General features: G+C 40.5%; 1 protein-coding gene across 3 annotated transcripts; it reads right to left on the reverse strand.

Moving 5' to 3' along the window:
- Positions 1-4,082: 4,082 nt before the first annotated feature.
- RAMAC (RNA guanine-7 methyltransferase activating subunit) lies at positions 4,083-21,304 on the reverse strand. Of its 3 annotated transcripts, none has more exons than XM_026709827.2 (4): positions 21,181-21,304; positions 19,542-19,688; positions 12,995-13,171; positions 4,083-4,846 (listed from the first exon to the last, which is right to left on the reverse strand). In XM_026709827.2, the coding sequence occupies exons 2-4, from the start codon at positions 19,676-19,678 to the stop codon at positions 4,645-4,647; spliced, it is 516 nt and encodes a 171-aa protein (XP_026565612.1). In that variant the 5' UTR covers positions 19,679-19,688; positions 21,181-21,304; the 3' UTR covers positions 4,083-4,644. The 3 variants fall into 3 exon arrangements, with proteins under 3 accessions (XP_026565612.1, XP_026565613.1, XP_087797522.1); XM_026709828.2 differs by having other exon boundaries at positions 21,185-21,284; XM_087941396.1 differs by having other exon boundaries at positions 21,141-21,251.
- Between the last annotated feature and the right edge of the window lie 842 nt (positions 21,305-22,146).

Below are 22,146 nucleotides of genomic sequence, written 5' to 3' on the forward strand. Positions count from 1 at the left end.
ATTTGATAACGTGCCATTAGTTTCTGGCCCACTTTGTTCCTTCTGGCTCTTCCAAAGATCCATTCGTCATTATTTAAACTCTGCTGCTGGTCATCTTCTATTCTCTTTCCTCCTCTGTCTATCTCAGCATTAGAGCTTTCTCCAAAGAATTCGGTCTTTGTCTGGAGTGGGATAATTTGAGCCTGGTAATATATGCCTCAAGTGAGAACTGTGTTTTGATTTGATGGATGGCCCATTGGTTTGTTTTCCAACATTCTGAGTTCACAAAATAAATTTTACTTTTCCTTTTTCATTGTTGTCAAAAGGAACTCTGCTCCTCTGGTCTCTGAAGGTCAGTGCCCAGAAAACCACTTTGACTGCCTTTAAAAATAGAACATGAGATAGAAATATCTTAATTGGATGTTTGAATAAGATGCTGTGTAGGTTCTACATGTTTTTGAAATAATGGAAAGAGGTTAGAGAGAGGAAATGAGTTTCTTGGCACCGGCTTCTTAAAACACACACACACACACACACACACACACCACCCATTCAGGATGGAAGTGCTTGGAATGAGTATCCTAATTTAGCACTCATTTGCATATAATTATATATAGCTGGTAAGGGCAATTCCAGGCATGTGGGAAGGACCAGTGCCTGCTCTCTCCTAAAGGTTTTAATTTGTCTCTTTGGGTTCTAAAGGGTAGAAAAATGAAGAAAACAGAACATCCTACTTTTCCTTGTGGTTAAAAGGCATTATTGCAGAAATAGATAGCCTTCAGCCTGGGTAATGGGAAGAAAACTACGTCATTCGCTGGTCCAGTCACTGTGGCTCAGCCAAACCACTTTTAAGGTAATTGTGAGCACGAATTCGGACAACCCCAGCTGTCCGATAACTTGAAAGGAAGCCACTGCTCCATAATCTTTATTGCCTTTTAAAAACAATTTGCCTTGTGGAATGCCATTGTGATACCACGCTGGCTTCTGTGCCCTGTCTGACCAAAATTTAGGATTTCGGGAAAAGCTGTTTGTAAAAGACAGGTGGCAGGAGGACGTCTTGTTGTGGCCTGTCGGCCGCCGGCCCCTCCAGCAGCCAAATTAGAGGAAGGGGAGGTTTGGGAGTCAGGGTCAGGGCATCAGGGCAACCTGAGAGCTCTGAAGGGGAAAAGGGAATGGAGCTGGCAGAGAGAGAGAGAGACAGAAAGAGGACAGAGAGAGAGAGACAGAGGCAGAGCCTGGGCCATCTATCAGCCCTCAGAGGGGGAGTCAACAACCCCCAGGTCTGGAGGTGGCTGAGGAGGAAGAGGAGGAAGAGCTGGGTCCAGGGCCTGATGTGCGGATGTTCTGTTTTCGGCTGCGATGGCCTCTTGCAACCTTCTGCCAGCAAAAACAGAGCTTGGGAGGGTGCTGCCTGGCCCTCACGAGCTCTGTTTTCGCTGGCAGAGGCACCGTGAACTGGTCCTTCATTGTTTTCAGGACGGCCCTGCAGGCCAGTTTTAAGTACCCAGTGGGCCAAATCTGACCCATGCCACGGGCCTTGAGTTTGACACCCCTGATCTAGATGAGACAAGCTGAGATCTGTGGCAAGAGAAGATCACATGTTAAAACAAAACCCACAGCTCCCAGCTTCTGTATGCTCTTTTTAACAGCGCATGCATCTCATAAACATATCGTGACTTGTAACGAAAAGCTTTTTTAGTCATTCTTTTATAAAGGCAGGTTGTGTTTCCCATCTTCTCTTGTTTATAACAGCAGCCTTTTTTTTTCTTTACCCTTCTCTTGCTGTAACAGCAGTACATCGTGATATTTATATTCGGGGCCCGGCAAATCTGTTTGTGATGCATCCTGCTGAGGAACTTAATCAAATGGCATTAAAAGGCCCCGTTCTTCCTACACTAATGGAGCTTATCAGATCGGCTGTGAAACCGAAGGGTTTCTAGGCATCCCTTGATAGTAAGGCAGGTAAGACTTAACTCTCTGCCAGCTTAAATCACGGTCTTGTATATCCGTCAGGCCCTTTTAGTTAGCCACTGAATTTGGATGTCGTACAAAAAGGCAATTTCCGTTGTTCTGTGGTGGATTATATTTTTATTTCAAGGCAGAACTGTGAAGGGGATTTTCTGCCTCGTATGCCAAACAGACTCGCGGTTCGTCCATTTTGCTTTATTAAATAAATCACTGGAGTACGACCATTGTAAGCCACCAAGCAGAATTTGCAAGATAACCCATTGGGGTTTAAACAACTCATCACTCCAACACCCCACGTTGTGATTTAATGGGACACATGAAGAACCAGTGTGTCTACATATAACTTCTAGCATCTGAAACCAATGCCCATCTCATTTAGAAACTAGGAGAGGGTGAGTTCTAGTCCTGCCTTAGGCATGAAAGCCAGCTGGGTGACTTTGGGCCTGTCCCTCTCTTTCTCAGCCCAATCCATCTCACAGGGATGCTGTTATAGGGAATATAGGAGGAAGAAACAGTGTTATTGTCAGCACTAGAGACATGCCAAATAAATCTGTACTTTGAGGAACATGCCTGCCTTGGAGTTTTGATGCTGTTGCAGATGTTACTTGGAACCCTGACAAGTAGGTACGTTTGCTGTCTTGAGTTATTTATCAATAAAAAAAATGAAACACAGAATCAGGGGTGGGCTTCAAAATTTTTAGCAATGGGTTCTCTGCCTGGTTGCTAGGTGGGCGTGGCCACGGTGGGCGTGGCCTAGTTGGCCTCCTGCACCATGGTGGGGGGGATTTGGCCTCCCAGGGCTCCGGAGGCTTTCCTTGAGCCTCTGGGAGGTTGAAAATGGCTTCTCTGGGCTCCGGAGACTTTCTGGAAGCTGGAAACAGGCCCATTTCCGACCTTCCCAAACTTCTGGGAGGCCTGTTTTTCACCCTTCCCGACCCTCCATGAGTGCCCTGCACTTACCTGCATCCAAAATGGGCCACATGGGGACGCGTGGGCTGGGCCGGGCCAGCCAGGAGCGGGATTTGGGAGTTCTCTACACTGCACAGAATCTTAGTTTGAGAGCTCTCCCAAACCCGTGCGAACCCCCAGCAGCCCATCCCTGCACAGAATGCAATACAGGGAAACAAAATGTTCTTTGTTTGTGGCTTGATGTGAAACAAGACAATGTAGTTAATAAGCCACAGCATATTGCACGAGGTCATTGTGGTTTATTCAGTAACCACAGTACAGCAAACTACAGCTTAATGAGACGTTGAGCATCTTGTAAGAGTTACGGTTTCAAGGATATGTTTGCGACCACTTATGGATTTTGCTCTTGAGGTGGGGAAAAAAATGAAGCTTTGATTTTGGGTTTTACGGATTAGATTGATTTGTTGTTATAGAAACAACTGGCTTATATTATTATGGAAAAGTACAAAGTTGAGGTTTGATGTTACTGCAAGAAAGGGAGTCAGAAGTCAATTAAAAAAAAAATTCTCCTCCCCTCTGGTGTCCTATTATTTGCTTTTAATTTTCTTGTATTTTATTCTAAGAAAAGGTTATAAATTAAAAAAAACTTATGTTTGCAATACCATCATGGCTCAGTGTGTCACACACAAGCTCAATCAGTAGGACGAGTTTATATTTGAATGTGTTAATGGAGTTTGGCAGTTTGCGTATTTCACCGATCCACAGTTTAGTTTAACTCTGAATTAGCATGTTGTATCAAGACAGGCTAACCCTTAAGGTGGGGGTCCCCAAACTTGGCAACTTTGAGACTTGTGGACTTCAACTTCAATTCTGGGAGTTGAAGTCCACAAGTCTTAAAGTTGCCAAGTTTGGGGACCCCCGCCTTAAGGTGTGTAATTGATGCTGTACTAAAAAAAATGTATTATGAAGTTGATCCATTAAACAAGAGCCCAGAGATGGCAAAAACGCTCCCCTCCTTGCCATGGTGCAGGAGGCCGGCTAGGCTATGCTCACCGTGGCCACGCCCACCCAACAACTGGGCAGTCAACCCTTTGCTAAAATTTTTGAAGCCCACCCCTGGTTATATGTCAAATAAAAAAATAAACCCAGCCCTTCGTTGTATATTATTGCATGTATGATAATCACCCACTTTGCCGAAATCCGAGCACAGATACAACGGGATGCCATTTAATTACAACAAATGTTGCTTTAATGCAGAAACAAAACAGGCCTTCAATGCAGCACGTTTTACAATCATCTCCCTGTTTATGTGACATTTTAGCTTAATCGCTTGCAAATTAAAACTGGAAGGGTAATCGCCCTGCACAGATAAACACAGCATAAACAAAATAAAACCCACAAATGCAACCCGATTTTTTTTTTCCCCCATCGTGACATATTACTGATATTCCTCATAGTGTTCCTCATTGGTAACAACACTGCATAAGTCAGGAGAAAGATCAACTCCTCTTGGCCAAAATCAGATGCTCCTAACGGCCCCCAGTTTCCTTTTTAGCAAATTATAGACGTCAAGATTAAAAAAACAGCAGAGCAACAAACTCACAGCTTACCTGCTCCCTTCCAACATCACCACCTCTTGTCTTTGGGGTTGAACCCATTGCATATAAATACACAAAATATTTCTACGTGATGTATGAAACGTCTGAAATACAATAAAATGAAGGTTCCTCTTTGGAACCCCTGAGAGCTGCGCTCGGTTACACTGAAATGCCAAGGCCGGCTGGCGTGCTAGTAGCGGCCATATCGCGGCTCCTGGAAATAGGATCCGTAGCCGCGCTGCGGCCAGCCATGTTGAGGATAGGACGACTGTCCGTATTGGTGCGGCTGATATCTAGTGCCGTAGCCTTTCTCGTGCCACTGCTCGGACCTGTAGCCTCCCGGGTGGTCGTATCGGGGTCCCCTGTTTCGGAATTGCCGGCTGTCTCTGAATCTGTGCAAAGGGAAACATGGCATGCTGAACACACAAGGTTCATTTTCAGAGTTACATCCCTGGCATTATCCCAGCACAGCACATCCATTTTGAAGAAGAAAAGTGTTAAGAGATAGAACTTGACTTACAAAACATTGAGCCCAGCGTTTATGTCGCTGCGTGAAACATTGGTTAGGTGGGTTGGGCCCCATTTTATGATCTTTCTTGGCACATCTGTTAAGTGAATCGCTGCAGTTTCCTTCTCTCTTTTTTGCATTTTTTTTTAACTATATAAGGAAAGAGCAACAATTTCATTGTCTCTGTAAGGGGTCCCCAAACTTAGCAACTTTAAGACTTGTGGACTTCAACTCCTAAAATTCTCCAGCCAGTATAGCTGAAGAATTCTAGGAATTGAAGTCCAGACTGGACAATTCTAGGAGCTGAAGACCACAAGTCTTAAAATTGCCAAGTTTGGGGATCCTGGCCTACCAGATTAAACCAAGCTGGATTTGCATATTATTCCAGGTGTTGTACAAATTCACGAAAGCTACATTTCAGAGAATTGAAGAAAGAAGATAAATGGAAAATGATTTGTGAGTAGAATTCTGGGAGCTGAAGTCCACAAGTCTTAAAGTTGCCAAGGTTGGAGACCTCTGATTTAGGAAACCTTTGAAGAGCTTCCCCCATCCCTTTTTTCAAGTAATTTAACCTGGTGTCGCTCTGGGTAGCTCCACTATTGTTCTTATCTCTCCCGACTGGAATTGAGGGCGGGGTCTAGTCCTCCCCACCTGTTGTGGTTCGCCAGCAGAATCGGACTGTGGGGAAGAACGGGGACCAGTCCAGGAGTCTGGGGAGGACTCGGATGAGGGTCCTGCGTCTGATGCAGAGATGGGGCCAGGACCATCTGGGAATGGGGTGCTGACTCTGGAGCCTGGCAGCAATGAGGCAGAGGAACAAGGGGAGCCTGTTCCCAGTGTGTGTCTGCACAGAGCTGCCTGAAGGCAAGAGCAGTTAAGACAAAAGGGGCAACTCGGGAGTAAGGCTGGGAGGCGATTGCCCTGCCCATAAGGAATAAAGGAAGTGCAAAGGTAGAGAAACTTTTGCAGGAAGCAAAGTCGTTCACTCTGATCAGTCTGGACTCTGAAAGCTCCGTGTTTAATTTGTTCTCCATTTTGGTTTTGAAAGACTAATTGGGACTTTAGTCGTTGGCAGCACTTCAAGTCAGATAAGGTGCGTTCTTATCAGAATTCTTCCAAATAACTTTGGCAGACGTTCCTGGGACTATTTATAACTGGTTGAAACTCATTCCGGGCTGTGAATGATGATAATTCACAGCCACTGAACTAAAATAAAAGGGCTTTGGATTTTATGTGTGTTTGTTGGTGTCTCAGGAAGACTTGGTCAGAACACCACCCAGAGAAGACCTCAGTTAAAGAGGGAAGGAGACAGCAAAGAAAAAGTGGGGAATTAGCACAAGCCAGTGGTAGGACAAAATTTAACTTCTTTTTCCTGGTTCTGGTAAGGAGTCTGGAAGCTAAACCATCCGATGAATGACTGAGGGAACTAGTTCTGTTCCAGTCTAACAAAGAGAAGGACTAGGGGTGATATGATAGCTGTCTTCCAGAACCTGAAGGGTTATCACAAAGAAAAGGGAGTCAACTGATTCTGCAAAGCACCTAAGGGGTAGGGCAATGGATGATCATTAAAGAGAGATCCAACCTACAACTAAGGAGAAATTTCCTGACAGAACAATTAATCAGTGGAACAACTAGTCTACAGAAGCTGTGAATTCTCCAACATTGGAAGTTCTCAAGAAGGGATGGGATGGTCATTTGTATGGAATGCTATAGGATCTCCTGCCCTGGGGAGAGGATTAGGCTAGAAGGCCTCCAAGGTCCCTGCCAAACCTCAGCCTTCCATCCTTCCAAGGTAGGTAAAATGAGGACCCAGATTGTTGAGAGCAACATGCTGACCCTGTAAACCGCTTAGAGGGGGCTGCGAAGCACTGTGAAGCGGTATATAAGTCTAAGTGCTATTGCTAAGGAAGGAAGGGAAGGGAAAGGGGAAAGGAAAAGGAAAAGGAAAAGGAAAAGGAAAAGGAAAAGGAAAGGAAGTTAGTTAGAGCCATGGTGATGCAGTAGCTACAAGCAGCATTGCAGGCTAACTCTGCCCACTGTTAGGAGTTCGATCCTGATTGGCTCAAGGTTGACTCAGCCTTCCATCCTTCTGAGGTGGGTAAAATGAGGACCCAAATTGTTGTTCCAACCCTATTTTTCTACATTCTTGCCATCCGAGACAGCCATCCGAGGCAGAAAAGGCAGTTAAATTCAAACAACCTCGGGAAGCGTTGCTGGGCAGGGCTGGTGCATTAACTCTGGCAGATCCCAACTTGTTAGGATCTTCTTCATATCTCGTCTCTCTCTACAAGAAAAGCTAGTCTGGCTAACAGACAAAAATGGTATAAAACACTATCAACTGCTGAAGGGCCACACCTTGTCCACCCTTGTTTGTAGAGAGACAAAGCCAAGAGACAAGTTGTTCTGAAGACTCCATGCCACTTCTTGGCTGGCATCATCTACCTTCTTCATATCACTCTAAACTATCTCCGTTACATTCTGAAGCACAACAAAGCAGTTTTCCAAAAGAAAGCAATTCTTCCCTGTGAGAGAATTAGAAATCTCTCTTTTTTTCCTTTCTTTTTTTAAGAAAGGGAGGTGAAAGAAAAGAGAGACAGTTTCTCTTTTCGAGATTTCTTGAGACTCCCCTTCAAAACAACCCTGACTAATTAAAACAATGGTTGGGAATTTGGAATCCAAACCATAAATCACATTAATTGCTTGGTTTTTCCTTTCGTCTGTCTGCTTTAGACTTATATACCACTGCACGGTGCTTTTACAGACCTCTCTAAGTGGTTTACAGAGTCAGCCTATTGCCCCCAACAATCTGGATGGAAGGCTGAGTCAACTTAAGCTGGCCAGGATCAAACTGCTGGCAGTGTGCAGAGTTAGCCTGCAGTACTAATCACAGGGAGGGAGGGAGGGAGGGAGGGAGGGAGGGAGGGAAGGAAGGAAGGAAGGAAGGAAGGAAGGAAGGAAGGAAGGAAGAGCACTTAAAGAGTTATATACTGCTTCCCAGTGCTTCCCAGCCCTCTCTAAACAGTTTATGGAATCAGCCTCTTGCCCTCAACCACCTGGGTTCTCATTTTACCAACCTCAGAAGGATGGAAGGCTGAGTCAACCTTTAGCTGGTCAGGATCGAACTGCTGGCAGTGGGCAGAGCCATTCTAACCACTACGCCGCCATGGCTCCTTTAACTTAGTGCCCTATTTCTGCTTCAGCTATTCTAAGATGTAAAACAAGGATCACTTGCCAAGGACATGTTGCCCTTTCTATGTTTCTCTCTCCCTGCTTGTCCTAAGGGTTATTTTTTTTACCTCTTTTCCTAACACCCTGAGATTCAGTATGAGCATCACAGCATGCAGTCTAAAGCCCAGAATTTTCTCCTTTTGCAAATGCCAACTGCCAATTTTAAGTTCAAGCTAAGGTCAGAGCCGGAATCTGAAGCCAAGAGGAAAAGGATCAAATAATGTCTGTGAGACATAAAATCTTAGGTGTCTGGGGGGAAAGAGCAGAAAAGTGCATGTTCAGCTGTTGCCAAGAATCAGAAAATAGTGAAGATCACTTTTGGTGACCATACCACAAAAAAAGATGTTGAGACTTTGGAAAAAGTTCAGAGAAGAGCAACTAAGATGAGCAAAGGCCTGGAGAACCATAGGAAGAACGGTTGCAGGTTTGGGGCTAGTCTAAAGAAAAGAAGAATTAGGGGTGACATAATAGCAGTATATTCCGGTATTTGAGGGGCTGCCACAAAGAAGAGGGGCAGTCAAATTATTCTCCAAAGCCCCAAAGGGCAGGACAAGAAACAGTGGTTGGAAACTAATCAAAGAGAGAAGCAATCTGGAATTAAGGAGAAACTTCCTCACAAGGAGGACAATTAATCAGTGGAACAGAAGTTGCCTCCAGAAGCCACTTCCGGCTTGTGGTGCTTCGGTGCAGGCAGGAATCCACGACTGTGCGCCGTCTCTGCCTGTGTTCACTGCCTGAGTGCCCCAAGCCATTTGGCTTCGGGGCTAAGCCACCTTTGTAGAAGGTGGTGAAGACTGGGGGGTTCTGGCAGGGACGAGAGACATCGCATCTCTCTTCCCTAGCCGGCTAAATCTCCCTCTCCGAAGGCAGCTGAGCGGCGGTCTGTAATGGCCGCCACATAGAAGAGCTCAGCCGGAAAAAGAAAGTGCTGGAGGAGCTTGTGAAGAACTGAAAGTGATTTTGCTGACAGGGACAAAGGAATAGTGAAAGTATCCTGGTATTTAACACCTACTAAAGACACATTGTTCCCAGACTGAGTAAGCAGCGAATGGATATTAAAGGGAAAACTTTTTCTCTTTTCACTCTCCTTCCAAACGGAACAGCTCTGAGAGAAATCGGAGAACCCGCATTGAAGGTATGCTAAATGCTAAAGACTATGCTAATGCCAAAGGGATATGGATTTCTAAATATTTAAAGAAATTTTTTTCTTTTGCTGTGAGTGGGAAGGGAGAGGAAAAAAATTGAAGTAGAAGTTGAAAATAAGGAGCAGACTGCCTAGAATTTTAAAGAGCCATTTGAACATTAATAAGACTTCAAAAAGACATATTTTAATTGGAATTTTGTGATTTAATAGCAACCCCAGAAAAAGAAATGGAAGAAGGGAAAAAGTGCTAAAAGAAATAGTCTATCTGGATTGTTTGGTGACTTTGGATCTTTTGGGAAAAATTTTTTCTTTGTTTAAAAACACTCGGGTGGTTGTTTTGGGAAAATTTTTTCCTCTTTATAATGGCATCATCCTTGGATGAATTTAAAACTGAATATCCAAAATATAAAAAGGAAGAACAAGACTGGAAAGATACTTTGGACATTCTTTTTCAATCTCTAGAAATGGCGGTGCGTTCCTATGGAGAATTGATTGCGCAGCAGGATAATTGGGACAAAGAAGAAAGTATTTTTGATGAACATGTGATCCTATTGGGGGAGAAGAAGAAAGAGGAAAAGGAAAAAGGGATTTTAAAACCTAAAAAAACAACCAAAAAAGATAAAAATGAGTTGAAAGGTGGATATAAGGTTAGAAAACAACAGGAAGGGGGAAAGCAGAAGAAGAAAAGGGAGGTGGAGAGACAAAGGGGTAAAAAGGGCAAGGAGAAGAATAAGCAAGGGAGAAAGGAAGGGGTGAGAAGTCTCAACGATGGGAAGCAAGATTTAAAGAAACAAAATTTATTTAGAGACAATGGGTAAATTTAATTGAAAAAGGGATTCTGTAAGGTACATAAGATTGTATTATTATAGGCATTTTTAGAATAAAATGTTTAAGATATAAATGAGTATTAATAGGTATGATTAAAATGGTTTTGACAGGGGTACTAGCTATATTATATATTTATAAATTTGTTTCTTTGTTATTGTTGTTCTTTCTTTCTTTTTTCTTTTTCTCTCTATATAATATATTGTGTGACTTTAGGATGTGCTAAACAGAATCCCAATACAAGTTATGTGTGATATTAAGTATTATTAGGTTAGGGGAAAGAGTTAAAGGCGTCATACTCCAATTAGTGTACAGGAGAGGTTTTGTTTAAAGAGAAAAAATGAATGGATAGTTGAGAACAGACAAAGAATGATAAGTATTATGACTTGAACTGAGATAAGTAGAATAAAACTAAGAGAGTTAAAAAAAGGAAGAAGCTATATAGAAAATGGAAAACGGTAATAAGATATGGAATGATATATAAAAGGAACATGATTTTTGAAGTGGTGTCTGTACGATGAGTTTTAACCCGGGATCAGAAAAGATGTTTTATGTTTTTATGTTTTATGTCTTGTTTGTTTTTGTATTGGAAGAGAATAATGAAAATGTATAAGACAGATGGATATAAAAAATGTATACAATCTAAAGTTAAAGAGATATAATTTGAATAAATAGAAGGAAAGGAAGTAATAAAGAGAAGTTCGGGATAAGATATGAAGATGAACAGATAAGGTAAATATATATATTAAATTGTGTTTGTTTGGAAATGTGATAACTTGGAATAATTCTGTCTTTAAATAAGATGTTGTATTGGTTTTTTTAGAAAAAGATTTCTTATGTCATTATACTTTATGTTTTGTTTGTTTTGTGTATTGTTTTGTAAAATCAATAAAATTTGTTTAAAAAAAAAAGAAGTTGCCTCCAGAAGTTAGGGTTGAGGTTTTTAAGAAGAGACTGGACAGTCGCTTGTTTGAGATTGGATAGGCTCTCCTGCTTCAGCAGACGGCGGGACCAGAAGTCCTCCAAGATCTCTTCCACCTCTATTCTATTCTAAAAAGATCAAACTCGATTATTTAAAAATGAGGATGGTGGTGTTCCTTTGACAACCAGGAAAAAAAAAATCTGTTGCTCAGCACAATTCCCTTTTTTGGGGGTGGGGGTGGGGTGGGGGGTTGTTAAATAACCCTGCCAAGTTATTTGACAGGTCAGAAACAGCCTGGAATTCTTGTCTCTGCCAAAAACATCCTACTTCACCACCGGTAAACTATTGGTGCCGTGTTTTCAAAAGTTTCAGTTCATTCCTCTTAGCCCGAGAAGCTCTTCGTTTTGCATCACTTGTGACACTGCAGGCAATGTCAGTTAAAGAAAGGTTCCAAGTCTCAAAGGTTTTCTTTCTTTCTTTTTTTAAACAGCCAACTGGACTGAATTTTTTTTTAGGAAGAACAAGAAGAAGACAATTCACTTCCAGTCCAGGAAGCTTCATCAGTTCTAACAGGCAATGGGAGAGATGGAAGGATGGTTACCAATAGTTGTGATTAGTTGGGGGGTGGGGGTCGGGGGGTGGAAGGATAGGTGCTGACAGGATGGTGGGAGGGGGAATGGAAAGACTGTGTTTCTCTGCAGTCATCTGGTTTTAGCAATAGCAATAGCACTTATAGGCTGCTTCACAGTGTTTTACAGCCCTCTCTAAGCAGTTTACAGAGTCAGCATATTGCTCCCAAGAATCCGGGTCCTCATTTGACCCACCTCGGAAGGATGGAAGGATGAGTCAGCCTTGAGCCAATCAGGATCAGGAACTGCTGGCAGTGGGCAGAGTTAGTTTACAGTACTGTATTGTAACCACTGCATTACAATGGCTCTTCCTTCTTTCCTTCCTTCCTTCCTTCCTTCCTTCCTTCCTTCCTTCCTTCCTTCCTTCCTTCCTTCCTTCCTTCCTTCCTTCCTTCCTTCCTTCCTTCCTTCCTTCCTTCCTTCCTTCCCACTTAGCAATAGCAGTTAGTCTTATATACCACTTCACAGTGCTTTACAGCCCTCTCTAAGCGGTTTAGAGAACCAGCATCTTGCCCCCAACAATATGGGTCCTCATTTGACCCACCTCGGAAGGATGGAAGGCTGAGTCAACTTTGAGCCAATCAGGATCAGGAACTGCTGGCAGTGGGCAGTTAGTTTGCAGTACTGTATTGTAACCACTGCATCACAATGCCTCTTCCTTCTTTCCTTCACCTTCCTTCCTTCCTTCCTACTTAGCAATAGCAGTTAGTCTTATATACCACTTCACAGTGCTTTCCAGCCCTCTCTAAGCGGTTTACAGAGTCAGCCTCTTGCCCCCAACAATCTGGGTCCTCATTTACCCACCTCAGAAGGATGGAAGGTTGAGTCAACCTTGAGCCTGCTGAGATTCGAACTGCCAAATTGCAGGCAGCCGGCAGTCAGCAGAAGTAGCCTGCAGTACTGCACTCTAACCACTGTGACACTGTGGCTCAGTCTTTCACACTTTCTTGAGAGCCATTGAAAATGCTTGGGGTTTTTACTTGCGACCTCAGGGTTGCCCGAATCAGAGGTGTGTAATCTTCTCAGAAAAGCCAAAAGGACTGCATTGCTCATGTTATTAATTTAACAAGTGCAGGGATCCACTTCACAACGGTGGCAAGGAAGGTTGTAAAATGCCCGCCCCCCCAAGAAAAAAGCTCACTTAACAAACGTTTCACTGAGCAACAAAAGTCTTGGCCTCAACTGTGGTCGTAAGCCAAGGACTACCTGTACAGTGTTCACATTTTTTCCCCATCCATACAATAAAAACTTTTTTTTAAAAAAGAAAAAAAGCAGCTGTAATACCGATCTCTGTAACGCTGGTTACCACCCGATCTATTTCGCCAGTCTTCTAGTAAGGGAGGCGGATCAGCAGGGCGTTGAACATACTTCTGGTACTCCTCATCTTCGGAAGTGAATCGATGGGCAAACTTATTTTCGTAATTCTGGAGGATCTCCGACACAGAGGGTGCACTTGGTTCTCTGCAAGGTTAAAAAGGATCTCATGAAACGTCTGTAAAAGTGAATGAGTGAATGAATGAATTCTTTATTGGCCAAGTGTGATTAGACACACAAGGAATTTGTCCTCAGTGCATATGCTCTCATAAAAAGAAAAGAAATTAAAGTTACTGGGACAAACTGGGTGTCAACTCATAAAATATTTCTATGTGTTTTTTTAGAGTTGCCAACAAAAAGGGAGGGGGGAGGGGTTTGAAAGCAGTGCGGCAGCTAACTAGGGCAGACAAAACTTTTGCCAGACCAATACTCAAATACAGCTCATCTGTCTAGAATCCTCACTGTATATCGGACATTAATACAATTGAGCGAGTCCAGAAGTATTTCATGAGAAGAGTACTACACTCCTCTGCTCACAACAAAATACCCTACACCACCAGGCTTGAGATTTTGGGCTTGGACAACCTTGAACTATGCCCCCTACAGTTGAACTTAAGCGGAGTACACAAAATTATCTGCTACAATGTCCCACCTGTCAATGACTACTTCAGCTTTTTTTTTTAAAAAAAAAAACTTTACTGATTACAAAACCAAAATATCAAACAAACACAACACACAGAAGAAGAAAAAAGAAGAAAAGAAAATGATTAAAAAACAAACAATTCTACTATCGACAGTCTACAGTTCGTTGTTTGTTATCAATATTGGTGATACATTTACAAATACATCTTATTGCGAATATATAATTATGATTTACATTTTACGTTATTTACTAATATATTTTCTATTTTTGTTCTATCCAGTCATACCAGCATTCCCAGCTTCTATAATATTCTGATGTTTCTTTTTCCTTAAGTGCTAATGTTAACTTGTCCATCTCTGCACAGGCTGTTATCTTCTGTATAACCATCTCCTCTGTTGGAATATCTGTTTGTTTCCAACACTGTGCAAAGGTTGTTCTGGCTGCAGTAAGAATATGCACTATATTTGACATTGTTAGGAATTTGTCTATTAAATATCCCAATAGGAAGAATTCTGGTTTTAATTCAATTTGCTCCACCATTATTTCCTCTAAGCATTTTTTTATTCTATGCCAGTATCTTTGGGCTTCAGTGCAGGACCACCACATATGAAAAAATGTTCCCTGTTTCTTTTTACATTTCCAGCAATTCAGATTCATGTTAGGAGACATTTTCGCTATTCTCAAGGGTGAGAGATGCCATCTATAAAACATTTTATAGGCATTTTCTTTATATGCTGCTGATCTTGTAATTTTATTATTCCTTGTCCAAACCTTTTCCCATTCTAATAATGTAATGCTACGTCCTATTTCTGCTCCAAGCTATCATGTTGCCTTTGACTACTTCCTCTTCTGTCTCTAGTAAATAATTATAAAATTTAGTTATATTTTTTTTATCTGGACCAAATAAAATTTTATCTATTTGTTGTGCTTTAGTATAAATTCCAAAAATTTTCTTGTCCTGGCTATATCTATTTTGAATTTGCAAGTAAGCCCACCGGTCTACTTGTAGCCCCTGTTCTTGGAGATCTTGCCATGATTTTAAAGTTCCTTGCGCATCAAGAAGGTCTTTGCATTTTATCATTTTATTAAGATCTAGATTATTTGGATGTATCATCGCCTCCATCGTTGAGATCCAAATTGGGATTTTTAAATAATCTTTTTTTTATTTTGTTCCAATTAGCCAATAAGGAATCTCGAATTATATGACTGTGGAAATACTTCTGCTTAATTTTCCCAATGTCCCATAAAAATGCATGCCATCCCCTCTGTAAATCATGGCCTTCTAAAAATAAGATCCTTTTATTCGACAGATTTACCCACTTTTTCAACCAGAGTAAGGAGGGTGCACTATAGTATAATTCCCAATTTGGGAGTGCCATGCTTCCCCTGCTCTTCATATCTTGCATTGCCTTTAGGTTTATCCTCGGTTTTTTCCCTTGCCAGATAAATTTGGTGATTATCTTGTTAAGTTCCATGAAGTAATTTTTATGTATTTTTATTGGTATTGTTTGGAATAAGTAAATAAATTTGGGCAGAATATTCATTTTTATAGTGGCAATCCTCCCTAATAAGGAGATCTGCAATTTAACCCATATCTCTAAATCTTTCTTAACTTGCTGTAATAGTTTATTATAATTATTTTCCATTAGAGTTTTGCATTGAGCCGTCAACCAAATTCCTAGGTATTTAACTTTTTTTACTATTTGTAATCCCATTATCCTTTCCAATTTTAGTTTTTGTTTTTCTGTTAAATTTTTAGTTATCAATTTCATTTTTTCCCTATTAATTTTAAGTCCTGCAGCTTCCCCAAATTGATCTAACTCTTTCAGTAATTCTTGACCTGTTTCAATTGGTTCCTCTATGAAAAATACCATATCATCCACAAATGACTGGAGTTTATATTCTTCTTTTTTAATATTTAGTCCTTTTATTCCTGGGTTCTGTCTAATTCGTGTAAGCAATGTTTCCAAAGATAATATGAAGAGCAGGGGAGATAATGGACATCCCTGCCTGACTCCTTTCTCTATTTTTATTGAGCGCGTGTACTCTCCATTAATTATAATATTTGCTGTTTGTGAATCATAAATTGTAGTCATGATGTTTTCAAACTTAGTGCCTTGATTCATATTGTAAATTTGTTGAATTAGGAATTGCCAATTTAAATTGTCAAAGGCCTTTTGTGCATCCAAGAATACAAGGACTGTTTGTTTTTCCGGATGGGCTTCGTAGTATTCGAAAACATTTAATACTATCCTTAAATTATTTCTGATTTGTTCTTTAGGAAGAAATCTGTTTTGATCTTTATGTATATATTCATTCATTTTTTTTTCAATCTATTTGCTATAATTGTAGTGAATATTTAATAATCAGTATTTGACAGGGAAATTGGTCTATAATTTTGTATATGTCGTAAATCTGAATCTTCTTTCAGAATCAAGGATATCAATGTCTCCTTCCATGAATCCGGCATTCTTGCTGCTAGTAGGACCTCATTATATACTTCCACCATGAGAGGTCTTATTTGTTCTCCTATTTTTTTTATAAAGTTCCCCTGGTATCATGTCGGGGCCTGGGGTTTTATTGTTCTTTTGGTTTTCTATTGCTGCTTTTAACTTGGGCCACGTAATATCTCTAATTAACATTTCCTTCATCTCCTCCTTAATTATTTTGTCTTTAGTAATACACAAATAGTTTCTTATCATATCCTCATTTACCTTCTTCTTTTTATAAAGATCTTCAAAAAATTTACATGCAATTTCTTTTTTCTGTTCTATAACTTGTTGGGCATCCCCGTTTTCATCTATTAATTGGTAGATCAATCTTTTTTGTTTTTCTTTTATAAGTTTATAGGCCAACCACCTTCCTGGTTTATTGGCCTGTTCAAAAAATATCTGTCTAGCTGTATTTAACTTTGAGACCATTCCTTCTTGTTCAATTAAATTTATGTTTGTTTATTATCATCTGTTTTTTCAATTTGCGATCTTTTGGGGTGTTTTGCAGCTGAATTTCTAATTCTTCGATTCTTTGTTCTAATTTATTTTGTTGGGCATATTTTTCTTTATTTCTTTTAGCAGTGTATCATTATGCCTCTTATTATTGCCTTCATTGTATCCCAAATATTCTGTTTCATAGTTGCCTCATTATTATTTTCTTTTAAAAAATAGTTTAATTCTTCATCAAGTTTATTCATAAATTCTTTCTCTTTAATTAACTGTGTATTTAAGGTCCACCTTTTCCTTGGTTTCTTCCTGCCTTTCCACACTATCTGAATCGGGTTGTGATCTGCCCATTTGTTTGGTAAAATTTCAATCTCTTAATTCATTTACTAATTCACCATTCATCCACACCATATTGATTCGTGTCCATGACTGGTGAGGGTTGGAGTAAAATGTAAATTGCTTTTTCTCAGGGTTTAATTTCCTCCACGTGTCTATCAACAAGTTAGCTTTTAATCATTTTCTTTTTTTCTATTTCTTTTTTTCTTCTTCTGTGTGTTGTGTTTGTTTGATATTTTGGTTTTGTAATCAATAAAGTTTGTTTTTTAAAAAAATGACTACTTCAGCTTCAACCGCAATAACACACGGGCAAACAATAGATACAAACTCAAAGTAAACTGTTCCAAACTTGATTGCAGAAAGTACAACTTCAGCAAGAGAGTGGTCAATGCATGGAATGTACTACCTGACTCTGCTGTTACATCCTCTAACCCCCCAAAATGTTAACCTTAGACTGTCTACTGTTGACCTAACCTGATTCCTAAGAGGTCTGTCAGGGGCCTGCATAAGCACACAATCATGCCTACCATCCCTATCCAGTTGTCCCCATTTATTCGTATCTATTTCCCATATTCTTACTTACTTACTATTATCTTGTAAGTGATTATCAAATCAAATCAAATCAAATAAATAAATAAATAAATAAATCACACAGAATGAAAACTGTACAATCTCTGATCCATCGGGTTGAAATAAGCCAGCTCTATCAATCTTCCGAGTATTTTATCTGCTTTTCTTAAAGCCAATCTATAGTATGCAGTTTTGTTCTTGCTGCGGTAAACTAGGTTTGGCAATTAGTTACAGCATTTCAGTCTCCTTGAAAGCCTGATGGATTCAACATAGAAATGGAACAGAAAAACCCCCACACACAATCTAAAATGTATTTCTGTGCTTCGAGTCACAGGGAGTCAGTTGACATGTTTGACATTTAATCTTCTGCAGCTTTCAACAAAGTCAGAGGATTTCAGCAATTATGGACAGGCTATTTATACAACTGCTAAAGAAAGATTTTCCTAGAAAACAAGGTTACTATGCCAGTTTGTGACCAACCAGGTTGTAATCTCTAGGTTATTTCTAAAGCATGTTCTGATCATTCAGCTGTTTTTAGCTTTTTGTGATCTTGTACACTCATCCTCGTGATAAATTTCCAAGGTAAGCTAATATATTTCAAATACATTTTGGCTGAGGGATCCTTGGTGCTCTCTGAGCTTATTTTCTTGCAGACGTTTCATTACCCTAACTAAGTAACATCATCAGTGCTAGTAAGGAGTGGAGTTTGCTGTCAGTTTTATAATCTGGTATCTTGCTTGTCTATGTGGGTAGGGGTGGACAGACAGACAAGACACCAGAATATAAACTGACAGCAAATTGCATTCCTTACTAGCACTGATGATATTACCTAGCTGGGTAATGAAATGTCTGCAAGAAAACAACCTCAGAGAGCACCAAGTACCCCTCATTTCTACCCTGAGCTACAAATATTCTCCTTTATTGGTACATTTTGGTTGGTATTCATGCAGATATATTTATTGCATGTTTGTTTATTCATGTTTTCATTTATATCTCACCTTTATTATTTTTACAAATAAGTCGGCAAACATATCCAACACATTTTCCTCCTATTTTCCCCCAAACAACAACCCTGTGAGGTGAGTTGGGCTGAGACAGAGAGGTACTTGGTCCAATGTCACCCAGCTGGCTTTCACGTCTAAAGTGGGATTAGAACTCAGTCTCCTGCTTTCTAATCTGGTGCCTTAACCCACTAGACCTAATGTTGCTTGTCTGGTTATGCCCATATATTGTATAAACTTAACTATCTTGATCTTAAACCATTAATCTGTTTGCAAAGCTATACTATATTAGTTTATTCAAAAATCGCAGATAAATAAGCCATAGGGAATCCATAAACATCTACCAGCTGTTTACAATTTTATTAAAATTACCATTTATATAAAAGTTTTTCAATTTTCCTTATGGAAATCCTGTGTTCTTAAAACTACAAGATTTGAAAAGCAGCTTACAATTAAAATGAATTTTTTTAAAAAGTAGCTGAAATGTATAAACAGGGACAGGGAAGCAACAGCCATTGTGGTAAACATCTTAAAGGCACTATAAATAAAACAAGTTGTTATTATACCCATTATACAGGTCAGGATGTAGCAAATACTCTGTGGCAGTCAATTCAATTACTGGGAATTGTCTCTCTAATCTTAAACATAATATCTTTATGCACCTGAGTAAACAGACTAACATGGCCAGAAAAACTTTTATAAAATTCTCATCATACCACATCTGTAAACCATTAACATAGGTAACAGTACATAACCACATTCTTATCGAGGAAAATGTGGAAGGAATTTGCATTTTGATCTATAAAGCACAAAAACAAATATATTTAATCCTGAAACATACAAGCACAGTCATTTAAAATAAATGTTCCTTAGCCACTGTGGAGCTAGCTATATTTAGGATTTGTGGCTTGTTCTGCATTCTGTTATCTTGGTTTAGGATTTTGCCTTTACGGCACACACTGCATAATTGTGACTGCCCACAGTCATCCAACAAAATTTTGAGATAAGGAAAATGTTAACAGACAGACCTGTTCATCCAGTCTTCAATTATAGGAGGTGGATTGGCAGAACTCTGGAGGTATTTTTGGTATTCTTTATCCTCTGTAGTGTATCGATAAGCAAACATACTTTGATAATTCTGAACCACGTCATTAGTAGAAGCCATTCTGGAATTCCTGAAAAAATACATAAAAGAATCCCACCATCTGTTATTTCCTGAAAACAAAACACCTGTGTAAATGTTAAATTTGATAATTGTCGACAATCTGGCCATACAAAACCAGTTTAACATAAGCAAGCTTCTCTTTTCTATATTAAGTGATAGCTGTCCTTTAAGTACTGTGAGCCCATAAAATATGTATTTACATCTTCAGACACATTGTTGCAAGGGGATATCAGGACAATCTTAAGAGGCATTGTAGAAGGTAAACGATCAGATTGTCACAGATGTCCAACAAAAAAAACCCTGAAAGTAACAGTCAACCCCAAGAAAAGCATTTGAATCAAAGCAGAGAAGAAATAGAACAGAATACTCGGGCTCAAAAGAAACGCAGCTTTTGAGCCAACACAAAATCCTTCATTTTCTGCGTCAACTATAGCCATGGAGACAATTCTTGAGGTCTGTTGCCTTGGGGATGAGTTTACCAGAAGCCCATTCATTTTTGAGTAAATCTGATCAGGACTAAAGTTCAGAAGGGCAAGGGAAATATTTACAGTTGCTCATAAGAGAGCAGGAAGTCCCCTCTCCTTGCAAATATCCAGCAAATATCTTCTCTTTTAAAAGGATGGTTAAGGCATCAGGCTGGAAACCAGAAGGATGTGAGTTGTACTCCTCCTGCTTTGGGGATCAAGACAGGTGAGTGACCCTCAGCCAGTCACTCCCATTCAGCCCTAGAAAGCAAGCAAGGGCAAACCAAAAAAACTTTGTTGTGAAAATGGCAGGGACTAGTCAAAAGCAAACTCGAAGGAAGGCCTGCACTCACCTCTACATAAAACCTATGGAGTCTCTAGTCATAAAAAAAAAGTTTCTGTTACAGGTGTAATTCTGGGAAAAGCCTTGATGGCCCCTAAACCTTAGGGATATTTCTTGTAATTTCTGCCATCAAGAACACACAGAATAATAAAGTTGGAAAGGGACCTTGGAGGTCTTCTAGTCTAACCCTCTGCTCAAGCAGGAGACCCTATAAAATTCCAGACAAATGAGGCACCTGGGCTCTTTAAGCAACCGCAAAAGGAAGAGAAGTGGCAGCAAGTGGTTGCCTTCTGTCTTTGCTTTCTCCCACCCCCTGCTGTAGATCCAAAATTACACAACGGGTATTTGTGTCATCATCACATAATTACACAACGAGTGGTGGTGGGGTTTAGGATCAGAGGGAGGGGGAAAAAAAACCTCCCTGATCTGATCTGATCTAGATCCCGCTCCACCCTGTCCTTTCCCCTTCCAAACGGTCCTGGGGGAGGAGAGGTGGGGGGCTGCAGAATCCTTGCAAGATCCAGAGGACTAGCTCCCTGATGCAAAAATCAAAACAATCCAGGTAAGGTGGGGGGAGAGGAGACTCCAGTGAATGGCGGGAAGGCTGTTTTTAAAAATCGCCGCCCCCCCAGGCTTTAAAACAAGCAATTATTACTATTATCATCATCATCATCATCATCATTGCATCTCATTACCCACAAAGCGAGGCAAAGGGAAGAGACGCCCCGCGCCTTCAATCCAGTGCCAGGAGGCCCCTCCCTCCCTTCCGCCCGTTCCTTCTCGCACTTCCGGTTCCGCTTCGCCCCGCCTCCTGGAGGCCGGCCTCGAGGCGTGGGGTGGGGCGGACCGGTAGGCGTGGCTTCGGCGCTGTATAAAAGGCAGCCTCGCCTCACAGGAGCGTTTCATTTGGGTGGATTGTGGTGGGTTGTAGTTGCGTTGTTTTGCTTTTTAAATTGGAAGGGATTAAGTCTCAGTTCCAGCGGAGAGATAGAATTAGGTTCCCTCTATCAATTTATTTAGGCAGTTGAGAAGTATATTCCTCAGCCCCCTGAGCAAGTTAGCTTTGTAAAACTTACAGGAATTGCTTTCCTGGATTGGTGCCTGGAGTTCATCCGACACCTCTATTAAAATTAGAAAAAAGGATAGCAATGTCCTCTGAGAAGCCCGATTGGCAGGACTTGGCTCTAAGCTAAAGCTGAGTCTTTTGCTCTGGTCCTGGGCTGCTAAAATTAAAAAGACTTCTGAAAAGTTCAACAACAACAAAGGGAAAAAAAGCAGTAATGGTTGACTTTATGAGCCAGTGCATTCAGGGAAGGCTTAACATGTACACACTTAGACATGAACAAAATCTACTTACTGTGCAAAAGAGACAATTAACAAGCCAAATGGATGTTCTGAGTTGGTTTCCTGCCTGTCTGCCCAACATAATTGTTGTTACAGACCTTGCACTATATGTGTTTGTTGATTCCTTGTTTTAGTGAATGATACGTTGAAAAATATATAGCATCTCACCAGTAGAAGAAAAGATTTAAGTCTATGAGTTGTATACTCTGGATGCTTTCTGGATGTTGTTTTGATATTGTAGGATTTACACCTGTCAGTCCAAGCCCTCATTCAGGGTTTAAGTAAGTAATAATATGTTTGATTTCTGAATGTAGGCT

The sequence above is a fragment of the Pseudonaja textilis genome, chromosome 13 (genome assembly GCF_049901715.1).
Source record: "Pseudonaja textilis isolate UNSWEBS1 chromosome 13, rPseTex1.2, whole genome shotgun sequence".
Lineage (NCBI taxonomy): Eukaryota > Metazoa > Chordata > Lepidosauria > Squamata > Elapidae > Pseudonaja > Pseudonaja textilis.

Bases quoted from the DNA above. Each gene is read 5' to 3' on its own strand.
- RAMAC (XM_026709827.2), bottom strand. From the start codon at position 19,678: ATGGCTTCTACTAATGACGTGGTTCAGAATTATCAAAGTATGTTTGCT. The intron at 13,172-19,541 runs GTCTGTCTGTTA...TTAACCTTGCAG, and splicing joins ATTGAAGACTGGATGAACAG to AGAACCAAGTGCACCCTCTG. The intron at 4,847-12,994 runs GTATTACAGCTG...CCCTTTGCACAG, and splicing joins AACCAGCGTTACAGAGATCG to ATTCAGAGACAGCCGGCAAT.